Genomic DNA, 20482 nt, shown 5'->3' with positions numbered 1-20482 from the left:
GTAGGTGAACTTGGTCTTGGCTGGATTTCTTGTTCATCTTCTGGGGGAGGGGCCTGGTGTAGTGATTCTCAAGTGTCTTTGCCCCAGGCGGAATTGCACCACCCTTACCAGGGGCCGGGCTGAGTAATCAGCTTGGTTTGCTTTCAGGAGCTTTTGTTCCCTGAGCGCTTTCCGTAGAGTTCCGGAGGATGGGAATACAAATGGCGGCCTCCGGGTATCCGGCCAGGAGGAGCCGAGAGCCCGGGACCCCACTCCTCAGTGCACCCTCAAGAACAGCGCCCAGTTACTCCCGTCTGCCTGACCTCCGGCCGCACTCCGAGCTCACCGAGCCTGCGACCAGTTCCAGGTAACCCCGAGCTGTGAGCTCACTGTCGGCTCTGTCTCAGTAGCTGGTTTTCCCGTTCCAATACCTGTAAGCTCTGCGACACTCAGACACCCTCAATCCTTCTGTGACCCTGCGGGACCTGAGGCCATGCCTACCCCGCGTGTGCTTCGCCCCGGTTTAGCCTCTGGAGCGATTTCCCTCAGCGGAACAGACTTTTAAAAGTCCTGATTTTGTGCTCCGCTGCTCCGCTGCTTGCCGGGAGCCAGCCCCTCCCCTCCGGGTCTATCTTCCCGTCGCTTTGGATTCACTTCTCCACCAGTCCTACCTTTCAGAAAGTGGTTGTTTTTCTGTTTCTAGAATTGCTGTTCTTCTTCTCTTCGATCGGCCGATGGATTTGCAGGTGTTTGCAATCTTTAGATAAGCTATCTAGCTGATCTCCTGCTAGCTGAAGTAGTCTCAGCCTGCTACTTCTCCGCCATCTTGACTCCTCCCCACATTGCTGAGTTCTAATCTGAATTTAAGGTAGGTCTGCTTCTTGTCTACCTAAATTTAGTGGTGGAAATTGACTAATGTCTTACCATTTTTTGCCATATGGAAATATAACTTGTATTATTTAATCTATTATTTCAAGAGATGCTAACAACCATATTTTTAATGAGAAATCTCCTAAATTTTAAATTGCTAGTTGGGCTAAACACAATATGCTCTGAGACCACATGTGGCCATGGGTTGCTAATTTTGGACCTTTTTCAAAAAGTATTTTTAGCACTTGGCATGGGACTTGTAGCCTGACTTCTGTTCTACCTATCCCAAACATGGATCATCTAAGTTATATCAAAAGAGTAGCATTTCCTTATTTTTTCCCTTTCTGTTTCTTCTCCAGAGAACCCCACAGAGCAATTTGTATTAGTGTTCTTATAAGAGACTGGTTGAATTAGATTATCTGAATTAGTTTATGGCATTAAGGCCATTGCTAATAGCTCCCTGATTTTATTGACTTGAATTATAATTGAGAGTTAGACGAATACATGGCAGGTTATCCTTCATTATGGTTCCTGGAGTGATGAAAATCCAAGGCCCGTAATTGATTTAGTGTGATAGAAGAGATTCAAGTGTGTAGGATTTTAAGGGAAACCAGGATAGGAATTGCATACTGGTGCCTCTTCTTTTCATTTAGCCTTATCTGAACTCGGAAACAGCTTCAGCAGAACTTGCAATCTTCATCCTTACCTATTAACACTTTTATAAAAATATTTTGAATCTTTGACTTCTTGCCTAAATTGCTGTTGGCTGACAAAAGTGCTATTGATATTTAGTCATTGGGTCATTGATGCACTGTTTAATTAGGGAAGGGATAACTGAGGAAAGACTAAGAGATTTTATAATGGGGAGCATAAAAAGATGCATTTAAGTAGTGGTGTGTCTTTGTTGTTGTTGTTTTTAAAGATTTTATTTATTTATCCGACAGACGGAGATCACAAGTAGGCACAGAGGCAGGCAGAGAGAGAAGAGAAAGCAGGCTCCCTGCTGAGCAGAGAGCCCGATTCGGGGCTCAATCCCAGGACTCTGGGATCATGAGCCGAAGGCAGAGGCTTTAACCCACTGAGCCACCCAGGTGCCCCTGGTTTGACTTTTGTTTTGGAAGATAAAGGTTTTTGTAAAATTGTTTTCCTTGGTTATACCTTTCAGAAATGATACAGAATTTGATGTTGAGATGGAGAAGAAAACCTAATCCATTTTTCAACACTATTGCTTCCTCCTTAGCTTGAACTATGAGAACTCTCGCCTTGATTATTGCAATAGCCCCATAACTGGTCTCCCTGCTTCCATTCCATTTGCGTCTGTTCCTTAATACAGCAGAGTGATCCTGTTAATTAATAAATCCAGTCACGTACAAACCTCTTTCAATTACCTCCCATATCATGTTAGGTAAAACCCAAGTAATTCCAATAGCCTTCTAGGACCCTCTAAGATCCGGATCCTTGTTACTTCTCAGATGTTATATCCGACTTGTCTCCCCAGTACTCTATTCCAGCCACATTGGCTGTGCCTCTGCCACACTGGACATTTTCTTCCTCAGGACTTTTGCATTTGCTGCCTCAGCCTATAATCCCCTTCTTCCACTGATCTGGATGCCTAATTCCCTCACCTTCTTTTCTTCATCAGTCAAAGGTCATCTTACTGGGGCCTTCCGTGATTGTTCTATTTTTAACTTGAAACCCTCTCTCAATACTCTCACTTAACTTTTCCTGCTTTATATTTCTTACCAGATTGAATCGCTTGCTAACTTACTCTATATTTTACCTATTTGTTTATAAAGGTGTTGTTGTTATAAAGGTGTCTCTGGGCAAGGCAGGAGAGTCTTGAGCCCACAGGTGAGATTCTCTTCATCAGATTAAGGAAAGATTTCTTTGAGATTTATTAAATGCTGGTTCTACATGTATTAAGACAGTAATTAGGTTGTTCTTTTATTTTTTTGTTTGTTTTTTTTTGTTTTTGTTTTTGTTTTTTAAATTTTATTTATTTATTTGACAGAGAATTCACAGGCAGAGAGGCAGGCAGAGAGAGAGGGGGAAGCAGGCTCCCTGATGAGCAGAGAGCCCGATGCGGGGCTCAATCCCAGGAACCTGAGATCATGACCTGAGCCGAAGGCAGGGGCTTAATTTACTGAGCCACCCAGGCACCCCTAGATTGTTCTTTTAATGTAAGACTTATATTGCTAGGGGTTTTTCAATTTTCTCTTTTCGAAGAACCAGCTTCTTCTGGCTTTGTTGCTGTTTATGCTTGATTTCTACTTCTTTGCTGCTCTTTCTTATTCCCTTCTACGCTCTTTGAGTTTAATTTTGTGTCCTTTTTCTACCTTCTTGAGTTGGATATTTGATTTGTATTGATTTATCAGCCTTTTATCTTTTCTAAGACTTGCACTTAAGGCAAAGGCCACCTTCATGGGTGTGTCACCTGTGCAGTCACACAAGGCTCCACACTCAGAAGCCCCCTCTCTCCACTTGGATTATGCTGTTCCCATCTTAAAATTTTTTGTTTTATCTTTGTACTCTCTACAGTAAAATCTATGTACCAACAGAGCATGCACATGCGCAGGGGAGGTGTGTGCAATACGCATGTCTGAACTTCCTTGTTCCCCTATTTGCAGATGGTGTTTGTGATGCTCCACGTTCACAGGATTCTGGCATTGCAGAACACAAAGATGAACAGTAAAAATTCATGCTAAAAGTTTAAAATTGAAAATGTTCGTTCTTAGAATTACATTTTTTAAAAAAGATTTTATTTATTTATTTGAGAGAGAGAGAGTGAGAGAGAGAGCATGAGCAGGGAGGAAGGGCAGAGGGAGATGCAGGCTCTTTGCTGAGCAGGGAGCCCAACGTGGGACTCCCATCGAGGACCCCAGGATCATGACCAGAGCCAAAGGCAGATGTTCAACCGATTGAACCACCCAGGTGCCCCTTTAGGATTACATTTAAATAGCAAACAGAGAACACCACAAGTAGAGAAAGAGAATCTGACGAAAAGGAGAAATTTTTATATATTATCTTTAATAGGACTTGCCCTCACAGCCCATCTTTTTGGACAAAGAGCCATGCAATTTGATTTTGCACTGGGCCTAGCAAATTTTGTAGACGGCCCTGCTTAAATGTCTTTCCAAGCACGGCATCCCAAAAGTTTGATAGATAATATTTCTACTCTAATTCAGCTCAAAATATCTTTTAAATATCACTGTGATTTTTTTTTCTCCTTTTAGCCATGGAGTTTTTAGAAATGAATTTCTTATCTTTCAAACATGTGGGGGTCTTTCTAGCTATTGGGTTATTATTATTTCTAGATTATCTTCAGTCAGTTGAAATTTCAGTCCTTTCAAGCTTGTTGCTTTGTGATGCATGTGATCAATTTTAATAAATGTTCTTTGAGCACTTGAAATATATATATATATATATATATATATATATATATATATATATATTTTTTTTTTTTTTTCCCCTGCAAAATTGGGAGCAGTGTTTTATATATATTCAGTCCAGTTTGTCAGCTGGGTTGTTTCATATCTTCTATAGCTTTATTGAGTTTTTGCCTAGTAAGTTGCTGAGAGAAATATGCTGAAATCCCCCTGTAGTATTATGGCATTTTCTATTTTTCCTTTTAGTCCTGTGAATGATTATTTTATAAATTTTGACATTTCTTGTATTGTGTTTGCATTTTCATTTGTTTCAAGATTTTTTTTTCTTTTGATTTCATCTTTGACCCATTGGTTATTCAGGAGTGTCATATTAAATTTCCAGTTTCCTCTGGTTACTGATTTCTAGCTTCATACCATTGTGGTTGGAAAAAAGTACCTTTCAATCTCTACATATGCTAAAACTTGTTCTGTGATCTACCATATGATCTATCCTGGAGAAGGTTCCAAACTCACTTGAGAAAGAATGTGTATTCTATAGCTGTTCACTAGAGTGCTCTGTATATGTCTTTCAGGTCCATTTGGTCTAAAGAATAGTTCAAATCCAATGTTACCTTATTGATTTTCTGTCTGGAGATCTGTGCCTTACTGAGATGGGGTATTGAAGTTCCCATTACTGTATTGTTGTCTGTTACTCCCTTCAGATCTGTTAGTATTTGCATAATATATTTAGGTTCTCTGATTTGGGATGCATATAAAAATATTAAATCCTCTTGATGAATTATCCCATTTATCATTAAATAATGACCTTGTCTGTTGTTACAGTTTCTTATTTTTTTCTAAAGTTTTTATTTCTTTAAGTAATTTCTACACCCAACATGGGTCTTGAAGTCATGACCCCAAGATCAAGAGTTACACATTCTTCTGACTGAGCCAGCCAGGTGCCCATACAGTGTTTTATTTAAAGACTATTTTGTTTGATATAAGAATAGCTCTTGGGACGCCTGGGTGGCTCAGTCATTAAGCATCTGCCTTTAGCTCAGGTCATGATCCCAGGGTCCTGGGATTAAGCCCCATGTGGGGCTCCCTGCTCAGTGGGAAGCCTGCTTCTTCCTCTCCCACTCTCCCTGCTTGTGTTCCCTCTCTCACTCTGTCACTCTCTGTCAAATAAATAAAAACCTAAAGAAAAAAAAATAGTTATCCTTCTCTCCTGTGGTTTCCATTTGCATGAAAAGTCTTTTTTCTATACCTTCATTTCGCCTGTGTCCTTGAAGCCGAAGTGAATCTCTTGTAAGTAGCAGATAGTTGGAGTTTGTTTTTAGATACATTCTATGCCTTTGATTGGAGAATTTAATATATTTATGTTGAAAATAATTATTGATAGGTAAGAACTCACTATATCTATATGTGAATTGTTTTCTGGCTGGGTTTTTTTTTTTTTTTTTAGTTCTTTTTTTCCTTTCTTGCAGTCTTCCTTTTGAACTGATGATTTTTTACAGTGGCAAAGTTTGATTGCCTTCTCTTTATCTTGTATGTATCTACTTCTGTATTTTCTTTCCATCCTTTGGTCTCGCTATAATGTCTCATGATATATCCATATATTCTACTGTCATATTTGTCCATTGAGTTCTTTCTTTTTTTAAAGATTTTATTTATTTATTTGACAGACAGAGATAACAAGTAGGCAGAGAGGCAGACGGTGGGGGAGTTGGGGGGAACAGGCTCCCTGCTGAGCAGAGAGCCCAATGTGGGGGCTCTATCCCAGGACCCTGAGATCATGACCTGAGCCGAAGGCAGAGGCTTTAACCCACTGAGCCACCCAGGTGCCCCATGTCCTTTGAGTTCTTAATTCCGGTTTTTATGTTTTTCATTTTTAGAATTTCCATTTATTTATTTATTTATTTATTTTAAAGATTTTTTTTATTTATTTGACAGGGAGAGACACAGGGACAGAGGGAACACAAGCAGGGGAGTGGGAGAGGGAGAAGCAGACTCCCCACTGATCAGGGACCCCCCTGTCCCCCCATGGTGTGGGGCTTGATCCCAGGACTCTGGGGATCATGACTTGAGCCAAAGACAGACACTTAAAGACTAAGTCACCCAAGTACCACTGCTTATTTATTTTTTAAAAATATTTTATTTATTTATTTCAAAGAAAGAAGTTGAGGAAACAAGCAGAAAAAGAAGGAAAAGCAGACTTCCTACTTCCTGCTGAGCAGGGAGTCTGATGTGCGGCTCCATCCCAGGACTCTGAGATCATGACCTGAGTCAAAGGCAGAAGCTTAACCCACTGAGCCACCCAGGCGCCCCTCCACTTGTTTATTTAATATAGTTTCTACATATTTGTCAAATTTCTCAATTTTTTTATTTCGTTGAACATTTTAAGTAGAGTTACTTAAAATTTTATGTCCAAAACTCCATTTGTATGAATTTTCTATGTATTTTATTTTCTGTGTCTTTCTCTCTCTGTGATATATTGTCTTGTCTTCTCATATTTTGCTATTTTGATTGCAGACAAGACATTGTATGGGGTTGGGAGTAGTAGAGATATTGTTAGAGTCTAGGTGATGTTTCTGTATTTGTTTCAAGTAAGTGCATAGGCTAGGAGTACTAACAAGCTCTAGTCCATTTCTAGTTCACTCTTACTCTTAAAACATATGATTTTTTTCTGGGAGGTTTACTGGGGTTCCTCTTCTTTGTGGGACCTGAACTCCTTGTTTTATTCTCCTAGGCTTGAGAGCCTTTGACTGCCCTGCATATCCTCTCATCCCCTCAGATGCCTCTTCTTGAACTGAAGGCATTTCTAGGGGAAATGTGGTCTCTAAAACTGGGTTCTCTTTTCTAGGTTTCCGGTTCTCAAATCTTGGCTCTCTAATTTCTTGTTGTCTTTGGTAGTTCTTCGGTGCCTTAACAGATTTAAAAAAAATTTTTTTTTACATAGTTTTTCTCATTATTCCCAATAGGAGGGTTAATACAAATTACCTAGTTGCTATTATTGAATGTGGAACTCACTTATTGTTTTTATTTTTTTATTTATTATTTTAAAGAGTTTATTTATTTATTTGACAGACAGAGATCACAAGCAGGCAGAGAGTCAGGCAGAGAGAGAGGAGGAAGCAGGCTCCCTGCTGAGCTGAGAGCCCCATGCGGGGCTCCATCTCAGGAGCCTGGGATCATGATCTGAGTGAAAGGCAGATGCTTAATCGACTGAGCCACCCAGGCACCCCTCACTTATTGTTTTTATGATCCATCTTTGCTTTTCCTTGAACTTACACTATGATCACCTTTTCCTTTTGTCATCCTTATTTTTTGTATTCACTTGCTTATTCACTTCAATGAACATGTATGTATTGGGTACCTACTATGTGCTATTTACTCTATAACATGTTGAGGACTAGGAGAAGAACAAGATATCTCATTTTATTTATTTTTATTTTTTTAAAAGATTTTATTTATTTATTTGACAGAGAGAAAGAGAGATCACAAGTAGACAGAGAGGCAGGCAGAGAGAGGGGGAGGGAAGCAGGCTCCCTACTAAGCAGAGAGCCTGATGCGGGGCTCCATCCCAGGAATCTGAGATCATGACCTGAGCCGGAAGGCAGAGGCTTAACCCACTGAGCCACCCAGGCACCCCAAGATATCTCATTAAAAAAAAAAAGATATCACCTTGGAGCACCTAGGTGGCTCAGTTGACTGAGCATCTGACGCTTGGTTTTTGCTCAGGTCATGATCTCAGTGTCATGGAAACAGGCCTCACAATGGGCTCCAGTCTTGGCAAGAAGTCTGCTTTAGATTCTCTCTCTTTTCCCTCTGCCTTTCCCCTGCTCACACTTGTGCTTTCTCTCTAAAGTAAATAAATAAAATCTTAAAAAAAGATATCCTTTCATTTTATTAGATTATTATGGCCTCTTTGGAGAAGTGTCAATACCTACCTTTAATATATGAGAAATCAGACCTTGATAATTAAATGTCTTATCCAAGATCAAACAGTGTTTATAGCAGAGCTTGGACTTGATCTTGGAATGAATAACTCTTTTTTTTTTTTTAAAGATTTTATTTATTTATTTGACAGATGGAGATCACAAGCCGGCAGAGAGGCAGGCAGAGAGAGAGGAGGAAGCAGGCTCCCTGCTGAGCAGAGAGCCTGACACGGGGCTCGATCCCACGACTCTGAGATCATGACCTGAGCCGAAGGCAGCGGCTTAACCCACTAAGCCACCCAGGCGTCCCTGAATAACTCTTTTTGAAAGTTCTTTTTTACTCTTCATTGCTTGGTAGTTTTAAGACTCTGGGGCCAGAGAAACTGGGTTACTGTAGCCCAGAAACTGAGATCCCACATTTAAAAAGGGGTAGTGTGACATAGTATAAAAAAATTCCTCCAAGTACCCTACCCTTATGGTAGATTACTTTCCTCAATTGATAGTCATCACAGTTGATCCCTTTAAAATTTACCTTGTACTTTCACACACTGTCTCCATTTTAAGGTTGGTATTGGAAGATAGTACTTTTCTTCTTTTACAGGGGGAGGGGTAGAAGGAAGAGGGAGAGAAACTCTTAAGCAGGCTCCTTGCCAGTGTGGAACACCATGTGCGACTTGATCTCAAAACCCCAAGATCATGACCTGAGCCAAAATCAAGAGTTGGGCGCTTAACTGACTGAGTCACCCAGGTGCCAAGATAGTACTGTAATAAAAGTTGTTTTGCGCTAAGACCTGGTTTTGCCTAAATTGAGTCAAAGTTTGCATTATAGTAGACTCTAGAATTCTAGAGTATTTATAGTTAATGTAGAGGTTGTCTAGGTCACGTTATCTAATAAATATACATACAAACACATAAGTCAGTCTTTTTAATTCTAAGAAGTCATTAATGAAATCACTAACAATAATTCTGATATAATAGGAAGGAATATGGATTAATTGTCAAACATGATAAACCCAAAGACTCCATCAAAAGATCAAACTTATGGCTGACATGTCTTTTTTTTTTTTTCTGCAAGTATGAACCTCCATATACTTTGTAAGAGTAAATCAATAGAGCAGATAATATTTGGAATTTGGGTTTCCTGGCTCTTATGAGCTTTGACAAAATAATGGAGTAATATTGCCCTTCCTTGCCTTTACCTAGTCACCTTGAAAGAAAGTGCTTTTTCGCAAAGAGAGTATAAAGTGCTGAGGAGAAGTCTTTGGGGCTGAGGGTTCTGGTCTGCACAGTTTGAATGTGGGTGAGTTTCCTGCTGTTGTATACTGAATGGTACTCTCTTTGCGCTCCCATACTGTTAGGCAAATTTCAGGCCTGTGAGGAAAAAAGCAAAGCAAATCTTGCCAGAGGGAGCAGTGAGGCTCCTGCTGTTTTTTTCCTTCTTCCTCCCTAGGGTGACCAGTAGCCATTCAACACTTGTACTTATCTGAGAGTTTGGGTGATCTAGAAAGAGAAGCATTCCCATAGGCCAGTGTTTTACTAACATGGCTGTGGATGAGAATCAACTGGAGGTACTTGATGAAAATACAGATTTCTAGTATCAGAATCATTGGAGATAAGTGCTGAGAATCTATATTCTTTTCCATTTTATTTTATTTTATTTCTTTTCAGTGGTCCAGCATTCATTGTTTATGCACCACACCCAGTGCTCCATGCAATTACGTACTCTGTGTAATACCCACCACCAGGTTCACCCAACCCCCTGCCCCTCCAAAACCCTTGGTTTGTTTCTTAGAGTCCACAGTCTCTCACGGTTTGTCTCACCTTCCAATTTCCCCTAATTCACTTTTCCTCTCCTTCTCCTAATGTCCTCCATGTTATTCCTTATGCTCCACAAGTGAGTAAAACCATATGATAATTGACTCTCTCTGCTTGACTTATTTCACTCAGCATAATCTCTTCCAGAATCTATATTTTAACAAGTGGTACAGGTCATTTTGGGGCATAAAGAGTTTGAGAACAATTGGTTAAAATTTAAGACCATGGTCTTTAGAGTCAGGTGAATCTCAATTCATTCCAATTTTAGTATATGTGCTGCAGGAAGCGAGCACTGAATCTCAATTCAAATTCAAGCTTTGACACATATTAACTGTACTTATAAGCCAATATTTCTTGTGTTATCATATTCTTTCACTTCCATACTCTCTTGTATGATAATCTCTCAATTGCATATGCTTAATTAGGTAGTTGTCTAGTTTCTTCTTCCTAGTGTAGGGGAAAATATTTGTATTAGGGTAAAGGCTAACATACTATAGCAAAAAAAAAAAACCAAAAACCCCCCAAAAAACAAAAAAAAAACCCTCCATCAGCTTAAATGAGATAGAAGTTTATTTTTCATTTATATGGTAGCCCAGAGATGGGTGGATCAGGTCTGGCAGGATGGCTTTACTTCATACAGTGATTCAAGGAATTAGGTTTCTTCCATTTTATTGCTCTGCCTTCTTCTAGGGTATACTCCTTGTTTTCATAGTTGAAACTAGTTCACCTCCAAATTCATGTTCCTGATTTTACGAAAGGGAAAAAAGAGTATAGAGCTAGTGATTTCATCTTCTTTTTATTTTATTTTATTTATTTGACAGAGAGAACTCACAAGTAGACAGAGAGACAGGCAGGGGTGGAGGGAAGCAGGCTCCCCACTGAGCAGAGAGACCGATGTGGGGCTTGATCCCATGACCCTGGGATCATGACCTGAGCTGAAGGCAGAGGCTTTAACCCACTGAGCCACCCAGGTGCCCTGTGATTTCATCTTTTAAGAGATGATATGGAAATTACACTCTTTGCTTCTACTCTCATCCTATTGGCTCAACTAAGTCACATTCACAATTAACTTACATGGAAGCTGGGTATATAGTGTCTATCAGGGCATTCAGGGGCCCAGATAAAACTTGGTGTTTCTGTTGTTAATAGGAGAGGATAAATCCTAGGGGACAGTTAGTCTCTGACACAGCCCCCAATTTATGGGAAACCAAATGGCTAAGTGGTTAATACTATGGGCTTTAGAGGCAGAAACTTGTGTTGGAATATTAGTTTTCCACTGTGTACTCTAGAGTGAGCCGTTCTTTTTTTTTTTTTTTTAAAGATTTTATTTATTTATTTGACAGAGATCACAAGTAGGCAGAGAGGCAGTCAGAGAGAGGAGGAAGCAGGCTCCCTGCTGAGCAGAGAGCCCGATGTGGGGCTTGATCCCATGACCCTGGGATCATGACCCGAGCCAAAGGCAGAGGCTTTAACCCACTGAGCCACCCAGGCGCCCCGAGTGAGCTGTTCTTAAACCTCTCTGAAAGTGTTCATCTGCAAAACGTGCAGATATTAATAGTATCTTTAAAAAAAAAAGATTTAAAAAAAAATCTTTTGGGACACCTGGGTGGCTCAGTCGGTTAAGCGGTTGACTTCAGCTCAGGTCACGTTCCCACAGTCCTGGGATCGATCGAGCCCCTCATCAGGCTCTCTGCTAGGTGTGGGGTCTGCTTCTCCCTCTCCCACTACCCCTGCTTGTGTTTCCTCTCTCACTGTGTCTCTCTCTGTCAAATAAATAAAATCTTTTTATAAAATAGTATATTTTTCATAGGATTATTGCTAGGATTTTATAAAATAATCCATGTAAACTCTTAACCTATTGCCTGGTATAGAGTAAGCACTCATAAGTTCTAGGCCGCTATTACTACTAGTAGTATTTATATTAGTATTTATATTAATGCAGCTGTCTCTTGGTGGGTAGGGAAGAGTAGATCAGAGAGGCATCATGGAGGAGGCTGCATTGGAACTGGTCTCTGTAAAATAGGGTTTTTATAGATGGTCATAGAAGGGAAAGAGCAGGGCACCTGGGTGACTCAGGTCCTAACCCTCAGGTCCCAGACCCAGACCCTCTACCAGCTTCCTGCTCAGTGGGGAGACTGCTTTTCCTTCTCCCTCTGCCCCCTGCCCCCTGCTCATGCTCTCTCTTTCTAATGAATAAATAAAATCTTTTGGAAAAAAAAAAGAAAAAGGAAAGAGCATTCCAGAAAGAAGCGACAGTAGGAAGTAATTTATTCAACTATTAGGGAGCGTCTACACATGGCAGGTATTAATAGTTCAGTGATTAGGGGCACGGCCTTTCAGTCATGCAGGAAAGGGCCTTAATATTGGCTATGTCATTTATCCGTCTCTTCATGGTTCCAGCTCATACCATATGGTACACTTCTACCTCTGTCTCATCCCGTCACCACCTGTATTGGCCATTCATGCTACCCTCTGTAACTCTCTCTAAACTATACAATTTGATTAATGACTTATTAGAAGGAGCAGAGAAAAATTCCTTCAGAGGCAGTCAGCACCACTTAACTCTACTTCCCTATATATGCAGTTATGTGGTTGGAAGTCATCCTATCTTTTCTCTTTCTTAATTCCCAGTTGTGAAATGGGTTCTGATTTTCTTGCCTACATAATGATGGCTATGAGGTTGGATTCACTGTTCTGACCAATTATATCTTAGTGAGTTAGAGTTTTTTGATGTTAGTTCATGATCCTAATGTATTTCCTTATTAATTTGCCATTCTTTTTAGTCTTTCAGTGGTTGTTCTAGGGTGTAGAAAATACATTCTTAACTTATGAAAGTTTACTTTTAAAATACTATGCCCTATTGTTTTCCAATAGCTGGGGATTGGGGAAAATAAAAAGTGTTTCTTAGTCCCCCCCCGCCCCTATTTAGGTGGGTCAAGATCAGTAGATTGGGCTAGAGTTGGGTATTTTCCTTCCCCAGGTGAGTTAAGCTGATAATACCCCACCAGGTTGGGCTCTTGTTAATTAGTTTCCCCTGACGGCAGGCATTGTTAACAGCAGAGTTCTCTGGGTATTTCAAGATGGTTCCATTTTCCTGCCAGAAGTCCAAGTGAGTTTTTCTTGATATTTACTGTGGGAACCTGGTTGCACTCTTAGAGTATTGCTGGGACCCCTTTCTGTGACTGGGGCCTCCTGGAATTTTTAGGTCAAGGAGTTGCCCACACTGAGCCTCCGGTAATTCCTGTTGGAGTTCAGGTTTTCTTACCCAGGCTATCGTTGCCATGGTGGTTTCTGCTCCGGAGCAGAGACTCAGGTAAGCCACAACTCCCTTCCTGTATTTGCCTGTTTATTGTATTGGGGGCTGACATTTGCTTTGTGTCCTCCCCTCTCTTACAGATCCAAGAAGAGCTGTTGATTTTTCAGTCTATTCTGTTTTTTACTTGTTAGAATGGAGTGGTAACTCCCAAGGTCCTAACATGTGAAACCAAAACCCAGAAGTCTAACATAGAATTTTTACAGAGAGGGGTGCCTGGGTAGCTCAATCATTAAGCATCTGCCTTCAGCTCGGGTCATTATCCCAGGGTCCTGGGACCAAGCCCCACATCAGGCTCTCTGCTCGGTGGGAAACCTGCTTCTCCCTCTCTACTCCCCCTGCTTGTGTTCCCTCTCTGCCTGTCTGTCTCTGTCAAATAAATAAATAAAATCTTTTTAAAAAAAATTTTTTTAAAAGGAATTTTTACAGAGGTAATCAAGTTAAAATGAGGACATTAGGGTAGACTCTAATTCCAATATGACTGGTGTCCTTATTTAGGTTTCTTGTTCAAAACAAACCCAAAAAAGGATCTTTACTTGACTTTTTCAATTTCTGTCTCTACTGAAATTCCCTGTCCATGTTTGTTGTCTACCTTTTTCACCAGCTCCTTTCATATGTATCATAATTCATTTAATATAATATGCTCTTTAACATAACAAATTTCTTTTAAGTCCCTCTCTGATAGTTTTGACACCTGAGCCATCTCTGTTGATTGCTTTGCCTACTGACAATGGCCTGTTTTCAGGTCCCTGTGTCTCATAATTTTTTGTCAAATGGTTAGAAGAGGAGAGACTGAGGTAGGTTTTATTTTATTTATGTCTAGGAATGGGCTTCCTCTTATTCTATCAAGCCTTTAATGTATGGTTGAGTCAATGTCATCAAGAGTTAAAGTGAATTTGGATTTTTTCATGTTTATTGTTACATTCAAGACATCAGGGGGTGCCTTGGTGGCTCAGTGGCTTAAAGCCTCTGCCTTCGGCTCAGGTCATGATCCCAGGGTCCTGGGATGGAGCCCCACATTGGGCTCTCTGCTCAGCGGGGAGCCTGCTTCCCCCTCTCTCTCTGCCTACTTGTGATCTCTGTCAAATAAATTAATAAAATATTTTTTTAAATAAATAAAATATTTTTTAAAAAGACATCAGTTTTCAGATTCTTCTGGCAATGGGTGCTATTATTTTGTCCTTAGAGTCGTGGCTGGATTGTCAGATGGTTTTTATCAATGTTTAAGTTGGCCTGGATGCCTGCACCGAAAAGGGGGTCTCTCTTCATGTTCTTTCCCCTCCCACAATGGTAAAATACTATTGCTTGTTACTTGTGCAGTGCTGATTGTGAGAGTTTGGGAGTGATTCTCTGTTGTTCTCATACCGTCTAGTCTTAAGCAGACCCTGTTTACCAGTTTACAGCTTTTGTAACAACTTGAACTCAAATCAACAAACTCGGGTGAAAAAATTCAATGTAAAATCCAAAGCCCTCATTACACCTCTAATCCAGCAACCCCATCTCCGTGTTTCCCACACTCATATAAACTCTAATTATTATTATTTCTATTTTTGAAGGTTTTTATTTTTAAGTAATCTCTACATCCAACATGGGACTCAAATTCACAGCCCAGAGATTAAGAGTTGTACGCTCTACTGACTGAGCCAGCTAGGCACCCCTAAATTCTAATTATTTTGCCTCCTCATGTCCTTCATCTTTGGTAGCAGGAGTGGTTACATGTTTTAGGAATATGTTCTTTTTTTTTTTTTTTTAGATTTTATTTATTGATTTATTTGAGAGAGAGAATGAACATGCACACAAGCTGGGGGAGGGTAGTGGGGAATGGAGAGATAATCTCTCTGCTCTCTCAGCAGACTCTCTGCCCTGCAAGGAGCCCAATCTGGAGCTGGATCCCAGGACTCCAATTCATGACCTGAGCCAAAATCAAGAGTTGGACACTTAACCAACTGGACCACCCAGGTGCCCCTAGAAGTATGTTCTTGAATTGGGGAAGGTTTCAAAATGGGTGGTTTTACTGGAGCTGGTAGCTGAAAGATGGCCAAAATTTCCATAGGCAGGGAGTCCTTGGCTAGCTCAGCCGGCAAAGCATGCAACTCTTGATCTCTGGGTCATTAGTTCAAGCCCCATGTTGGGCATAGAGCTTACTTAAAAAAAATTTTTTTTTTCATAGGCAGAAATGGTTGGACAAGGAATTCCAGAAAGAAGCCATGACTAAAAATAAAAGGTAGTCAATACAGGAACAGGTACGGTGTGCCCCTCTAGCAGTATAATGTTGTTTGAAGGTACCATCTAGGTACCCATAGAACTTACTGTTGAAGAGATATAACTATGCTGAGACTTGGGGCCAGATTTTTAACCCCATGCTGGGGTAAAAGACCATACTTCTTGTCTAAGTGTAGTATTTGGGGTTATAAGCCTATTATATCATATAGTGTTTTCTCACATTTTTATCAACCTGCCAGTGGCCCAAAGGAATGTTCCCATATTCCAGAGAGGTATTATTCCAGAATAAAAATAATAAGCCATGGGGTGCCTGGGTGGCTCAGTGGGTTAAAGCCTCTGCCTTCGGCTTGGTTCATGATCCCAGGGTCCTGGGATCAAGTCCCGCATCAGGCTCTCTGCTCAGCAGGGAGCCTGTTTCTCCCTCTCTCCCTGCCTGCCTCTCTGCCTACTTGTAATCTGTGTCTGTCAAATAAATAAATAAAATCTTTAAATAATAATAATAATAATAATAAGCCATTATCCTGTTTGTTTTGTTGTAATATAAAATGTTGCATACATTTTTATCTGGACCAGAAACCAAAAACCAAGGAAACTTGTGTGTCAGTTTGTGGAGAGACTAATTACTACAGTATCATATTGTGTCCCATTCTTTTCCATGCCACCTCCACCCATCTGCCTATCTATTCTGTTAGCAAGAACAGTGAAGGGTTGGAGGGGGATGAATACTAAAGTTAAAAGAAAACTCCTGTTCATTTCTCCTTAGCTGCTCGAAAAACCCCAAAACTTCAGAGGATAGAAAAAGCACTCTAGTTTTCCTGGATTTACTTGGTTCATCTGAAGCAATTTATCCAAATAAACTTTCCTTGTACTTCTGTAGTGCTTAATAATACCATCAGAAAACATGCTAGGTTTTAAGAAAATAATATTTTTAGGGGCACCTGGGTGGCTCAGTCGGTTAAGCATCTGACTCTTGATTTTGGCTAAGGTCGTGAGCTCAGGGTCATGAGATCAAGCCCTGTGCTGAGCTCCACACTGAACGTGGAGCCTGGTTAAGATTCTCTCTCCCTGGGGCATCTGGGTGGCTCAGTGGGTTAAAGCCTCTGCCTTTGGCTCAGGTCATGATCCTAGGGTCCGGGGATGGAGCCCCACATTGGGCTTTCTGCTTGGCTGGGAGCCTGCTTCTCCGACTCTCTCTCTGCCTGCCTGTCTGCCTACTTGTGATCTCTGTCTGTCAAATAAATAAGTAAAATCTTTGGGAAAAAAAAAAAGATTCTCTCTCCCCCTTTTCCTCCCCTCCCCACTCCTACATGCACACACACACACACTCTCTCTCTCTAAAAGAATATTTTAAAGCTTCTAAGAAATAGGCTTAAGAAAATGGATTATGGTATAATAACTTCTTGTTTGAATCCAAATCAAACTACTTTATTGCCTGACATTATTACCACTTTTTTTTTTTTAAAGCTTTTCAATTAGTAGGTGACGAGAGTGGCTCACCACACTGTTGGTATAATGATATTGCTGGGGAGGGGGGTCATCTTGATGGGCACAAACCCTCCATGCTGAAATGGAACTGTGATACGAGATTAGGGAAATTCTTGCAGCTTGTATATATTCTTACAGCACATTATATATTTATGTCCAGACCTAGGTTTGTTTCAAAGCTTTTTTGCTGTTCTTTCATTGGCTCTGCCAATTGAATGGGTAAGGGATTCAGCTTCCTGTGCTAGGGCTTCTCCTAAGGAAAGAAATGGCATACTTCCATTTTTATATAAATAGGCTGGTTTTCTGTTTCTCTAAGCTTCCATTTTGTGTTCCTAGGAAAAAACAAAAGAAAGTTACAGCTGATTAGGTCCACTCCCCCAGGGTATGGTATTAGGCCAAAGAAACACTGTGTGTGATTGCTTTTGTTTATATTTGGTGTGCTTACAAAAAATAACAAGAGCAAGCATTCATTAGGTCTTCATGTTGTAACCGTTGCAAGTACCATATGTTTCATTTTTAATCTCTCCTGTAGCCCTGTGAAGTAGGTGTTATTATTTCCATTTCATAAAGATGACGAAACTGAGCCTCAGAGAGTGGAAGTGACTTGCCCAAGGCACACAGCTAGGGTTGGAGCTGGGATTTTCTCTATAGATTCCATGCTCTTAAGCAAGAACTGGCAAAATTTTCTGTAAAGGGCTGGATAGTAAATGTTTTTAGGCTTTGCAGGCCATATGGTCTCTGCTGCAACTACTCAACTCTGCTGTTGTAGCAGAAAAGCCATCACTGCTAGATAAATTAATGGATGTGGCTGTGTTCCAATAAAACTTTATTTACAAAAGCAGGTGGAGGGATGTAGGTATGGGCTATTTATTGAACTCTGCTCTTGAACCACTCTAAAGTATTGTGACATTGTTAAGGATTAATGATTCACGAGTAACAGAGGTGTTTTCCTTGTTCTTCTATTGGAGATAATCAGCACTCTTACACTTACAGAACAAAAAGTCAAAAGGACACTTAAGGGGCACCTGGGTGGCTCAGTGGGTTAAGCCTCTGCCTTCAGCTCAGGTCATGATCCCAGGGTCCTGGGATCGATCCCCGCATCAGGCTCTCTGCTTGGCAGGGAGCCTGCTTCCCCCTCTCCCTCTCTGCCTGCCTCTCTGCCTACATGTGATTTCTGCCTGTCAAATAAATAAATAAAATTTTTTTTTAAAAAAAGGACACAATATTTGTACCCTTTTGTTTATAAAATATTTCCATATTTGTATCTCTATATACATCTATTTATATAAATGGATAGATGTGATGTGCCAGTGTACATAAACATAGATATGTAGGTGCACGTAGGGTTATGTGTCCATATGTGTACATGTGTTTGGGATATGTACACACACATACATATACACACATACCTCACTATATTTTAGATATATGTTAACATTTTAAAATGTTAATTGTGGTTATCTCTTGAGTTAGGGAATGTTTTGCATTTTCTTCTATAAAAGGGTTGACTTTTCTAATCTTTCTATAATGCATATTTATTACTAACTGGAATCAGAACACATTATAAAAACAAATTTATCAGTTTTTTTTTCCTATGTGGGAGGCACAGAGACGGAAAAAAAGCATATGTAGCCTTGGGTAGAAGCTAGAACCAGTAGAGAGACAGGCTGCTCAGGAGCATACCAAGGTTTCACAGACCTGACAGCACGAGTTTTTGATTTTTCAGCTCCATATGTATTCTTATTGACTGATCTGTGAAGATGAATCTCGGCCTTTTAAATGCTTTTCCTTTTCTAGTTATGATATTACATTTTGTCAGCAGGTATTAAAGAGAGATTAGAAGGAGAAAAAAAATTTTGCTTTCTGATTCTAGTGTGCATACACAATAAGCTACTCCAGGCCAAGTGGTTTCCCCATTGTCCGCTCCGAGGCAGCGAGGGCAGCCCCTCCAGTGCCTGGCTTCTACGGTGCATGGGATTTAGCAGTTACTGGGGGCCCCAAGCTTTCCCCAGTAAGCTCCTCTCAGGTAATTTTGTAGTAGAGTGCATCTACTAAAACACTTCCCATGAAACCCCTTGAGAATGAGTTTCTGACAAGTTCCAAAGAGCAGATTTCTAGCATGTTTTACTGGTGTGGTACCATAGCAGCTTCTCTGGCATCCAGTTAGCCATGGCTATATCCTCTCCACCAATGTCAGCCATGTTGGAGGAGGGTTGTGCGACTGAGGAGGAACTCTTCCTTGGGCATTACATCTCAGCCTCTCGGATAGTGGTTGCTCCTTAGATATGCTATTTCTGTATTTGGAATGGTCTTTACTTCTTTCTAGCCAATCCCTTGTTACTCCAATTTTCTGTTCTAATTAATAGGTTTTTATATTTAACTTTCCCTGTTCAAATGACTGTGTCATTTATTTATCCTGATTGGACCCAGACTGATATACCAGCACACCGAACTTGGCTGCTTACGATATCTGGGGACCAAGTAGACAGACTCTTCTTCAGCAACTGAGAGGGAGCCAGCTAAAATTGGAAAGTGAATATTGACCTTTCTGACAGTTACAGAAGGACTGAATCAGGAGCAGATTTATAATCCCAAACCAAATGTTGTTGCTTTTACTTTCTGAGTTGGATGAAACTGCTCTCAGTCTCTCTCAATTTCACATTGCCTAATTGATATGGACTTTATATCTTCAAGTTAGTTTTGTGCATATGGCTAAATTATCTTTTTCTAGAATGGCAGTGTTCTATAGTGGCAAGTTTGGATTTGGAGCAAGGCAGATCTGTTTGAATCCTGACTTTGTCACTCACTAGCTATATGACCTTATGTAAATAAATTCATCTTTCTGAGTCAGTTTGGATTTCCCCTTTGTAAAATGGGGCCAGTAGTACCGACTTAACGTGTTACTGAATGTTTAAGAACAGTGAACTTGCAAAGGTTGTTATATGGTGCTTCTTACATAGTAATGGCTAAATGGCAGCTAGTAATTGTTATTATTATTCAATGTGCACAGAATATTACTCTCCAAGTAGATGTAGAGGAAACAAGAGCTATGGTCTTAAAGTTGGTCCCACACATTTGTTAGGAGCATATTGAAGCATGACAGTAGGAAGGACTCTCCCTAGCCCCCTACCTTTCAGGAAGACTCACATCTATAGGCTCTAACTGGACAATGAAGAGTCCGGATGGAGTCCAGGAGCAGATGTTGGAAGCAGCCCTGACCCTCTGAGGTCCTAATTGAGCTCAGTATGCTTTTGTGTGAGTGAAAGGGGTGGGCTCTCACTTAAGCAAGAGTGACTCAAAATTAGGTACTGGTCACGTGATGCCAATAGTTAAGACTCCTCCCACTGTCTGTGTAAGTAGGTTTGCTCTTGATTCGGCTTCCCATGATGCCCAAGGAATAAAGAGAGGGCTTATTTGATATGCGCACCGAAATGTATGTATGTGTTGGGTGGTGGTGAGCATCTTTTAGCTGGGATCCTGCTGCGACTGACTCC

The 20482-nt window shown here is 40.5% G+C and overlaps 1 protein-coding gene across 1 annotated transcript in view; it reads right to left on the bottom strand.

Annotated features, from left to right (window-relative positions):
• Window positions 1–19189, bottom strand: part of LOC309855867 (uncharacterized protein) — a gene marked incomplete at its 5' end in the record, with an annotated part of 42655 nt that extends 23466 nt beyond the window's left edge. The window contains one exon of the mRNA XM_082716507.1: window positions 19128–19189. Within this exon, the coding sequence (XP_082572633.1) occupies window positions 19128–19189 (62 nt within the window). The remainder of the gene's footprint in view (window positions 1–19127) is intronic.
• Between the last annotated feature and the right edge of the window lie 1293 nt (window positions 19190–20482).

Source organism: Mustela nivalis (assembly GCF_964662115.1).
Source record: "Mustela nivalis genome assembly, chromosome: X".
Classification (NCBI taxonomy): Eukaryota; Metazoa; Chordata; class Mammalia; order Carnivora; family Mustelidae; genus Mustela; species Mustela nivalis.
Note: the sequence above shows the minus strand (reverse complement) of the source record. Positions and strands in the feature narration are given on the sequence as shown.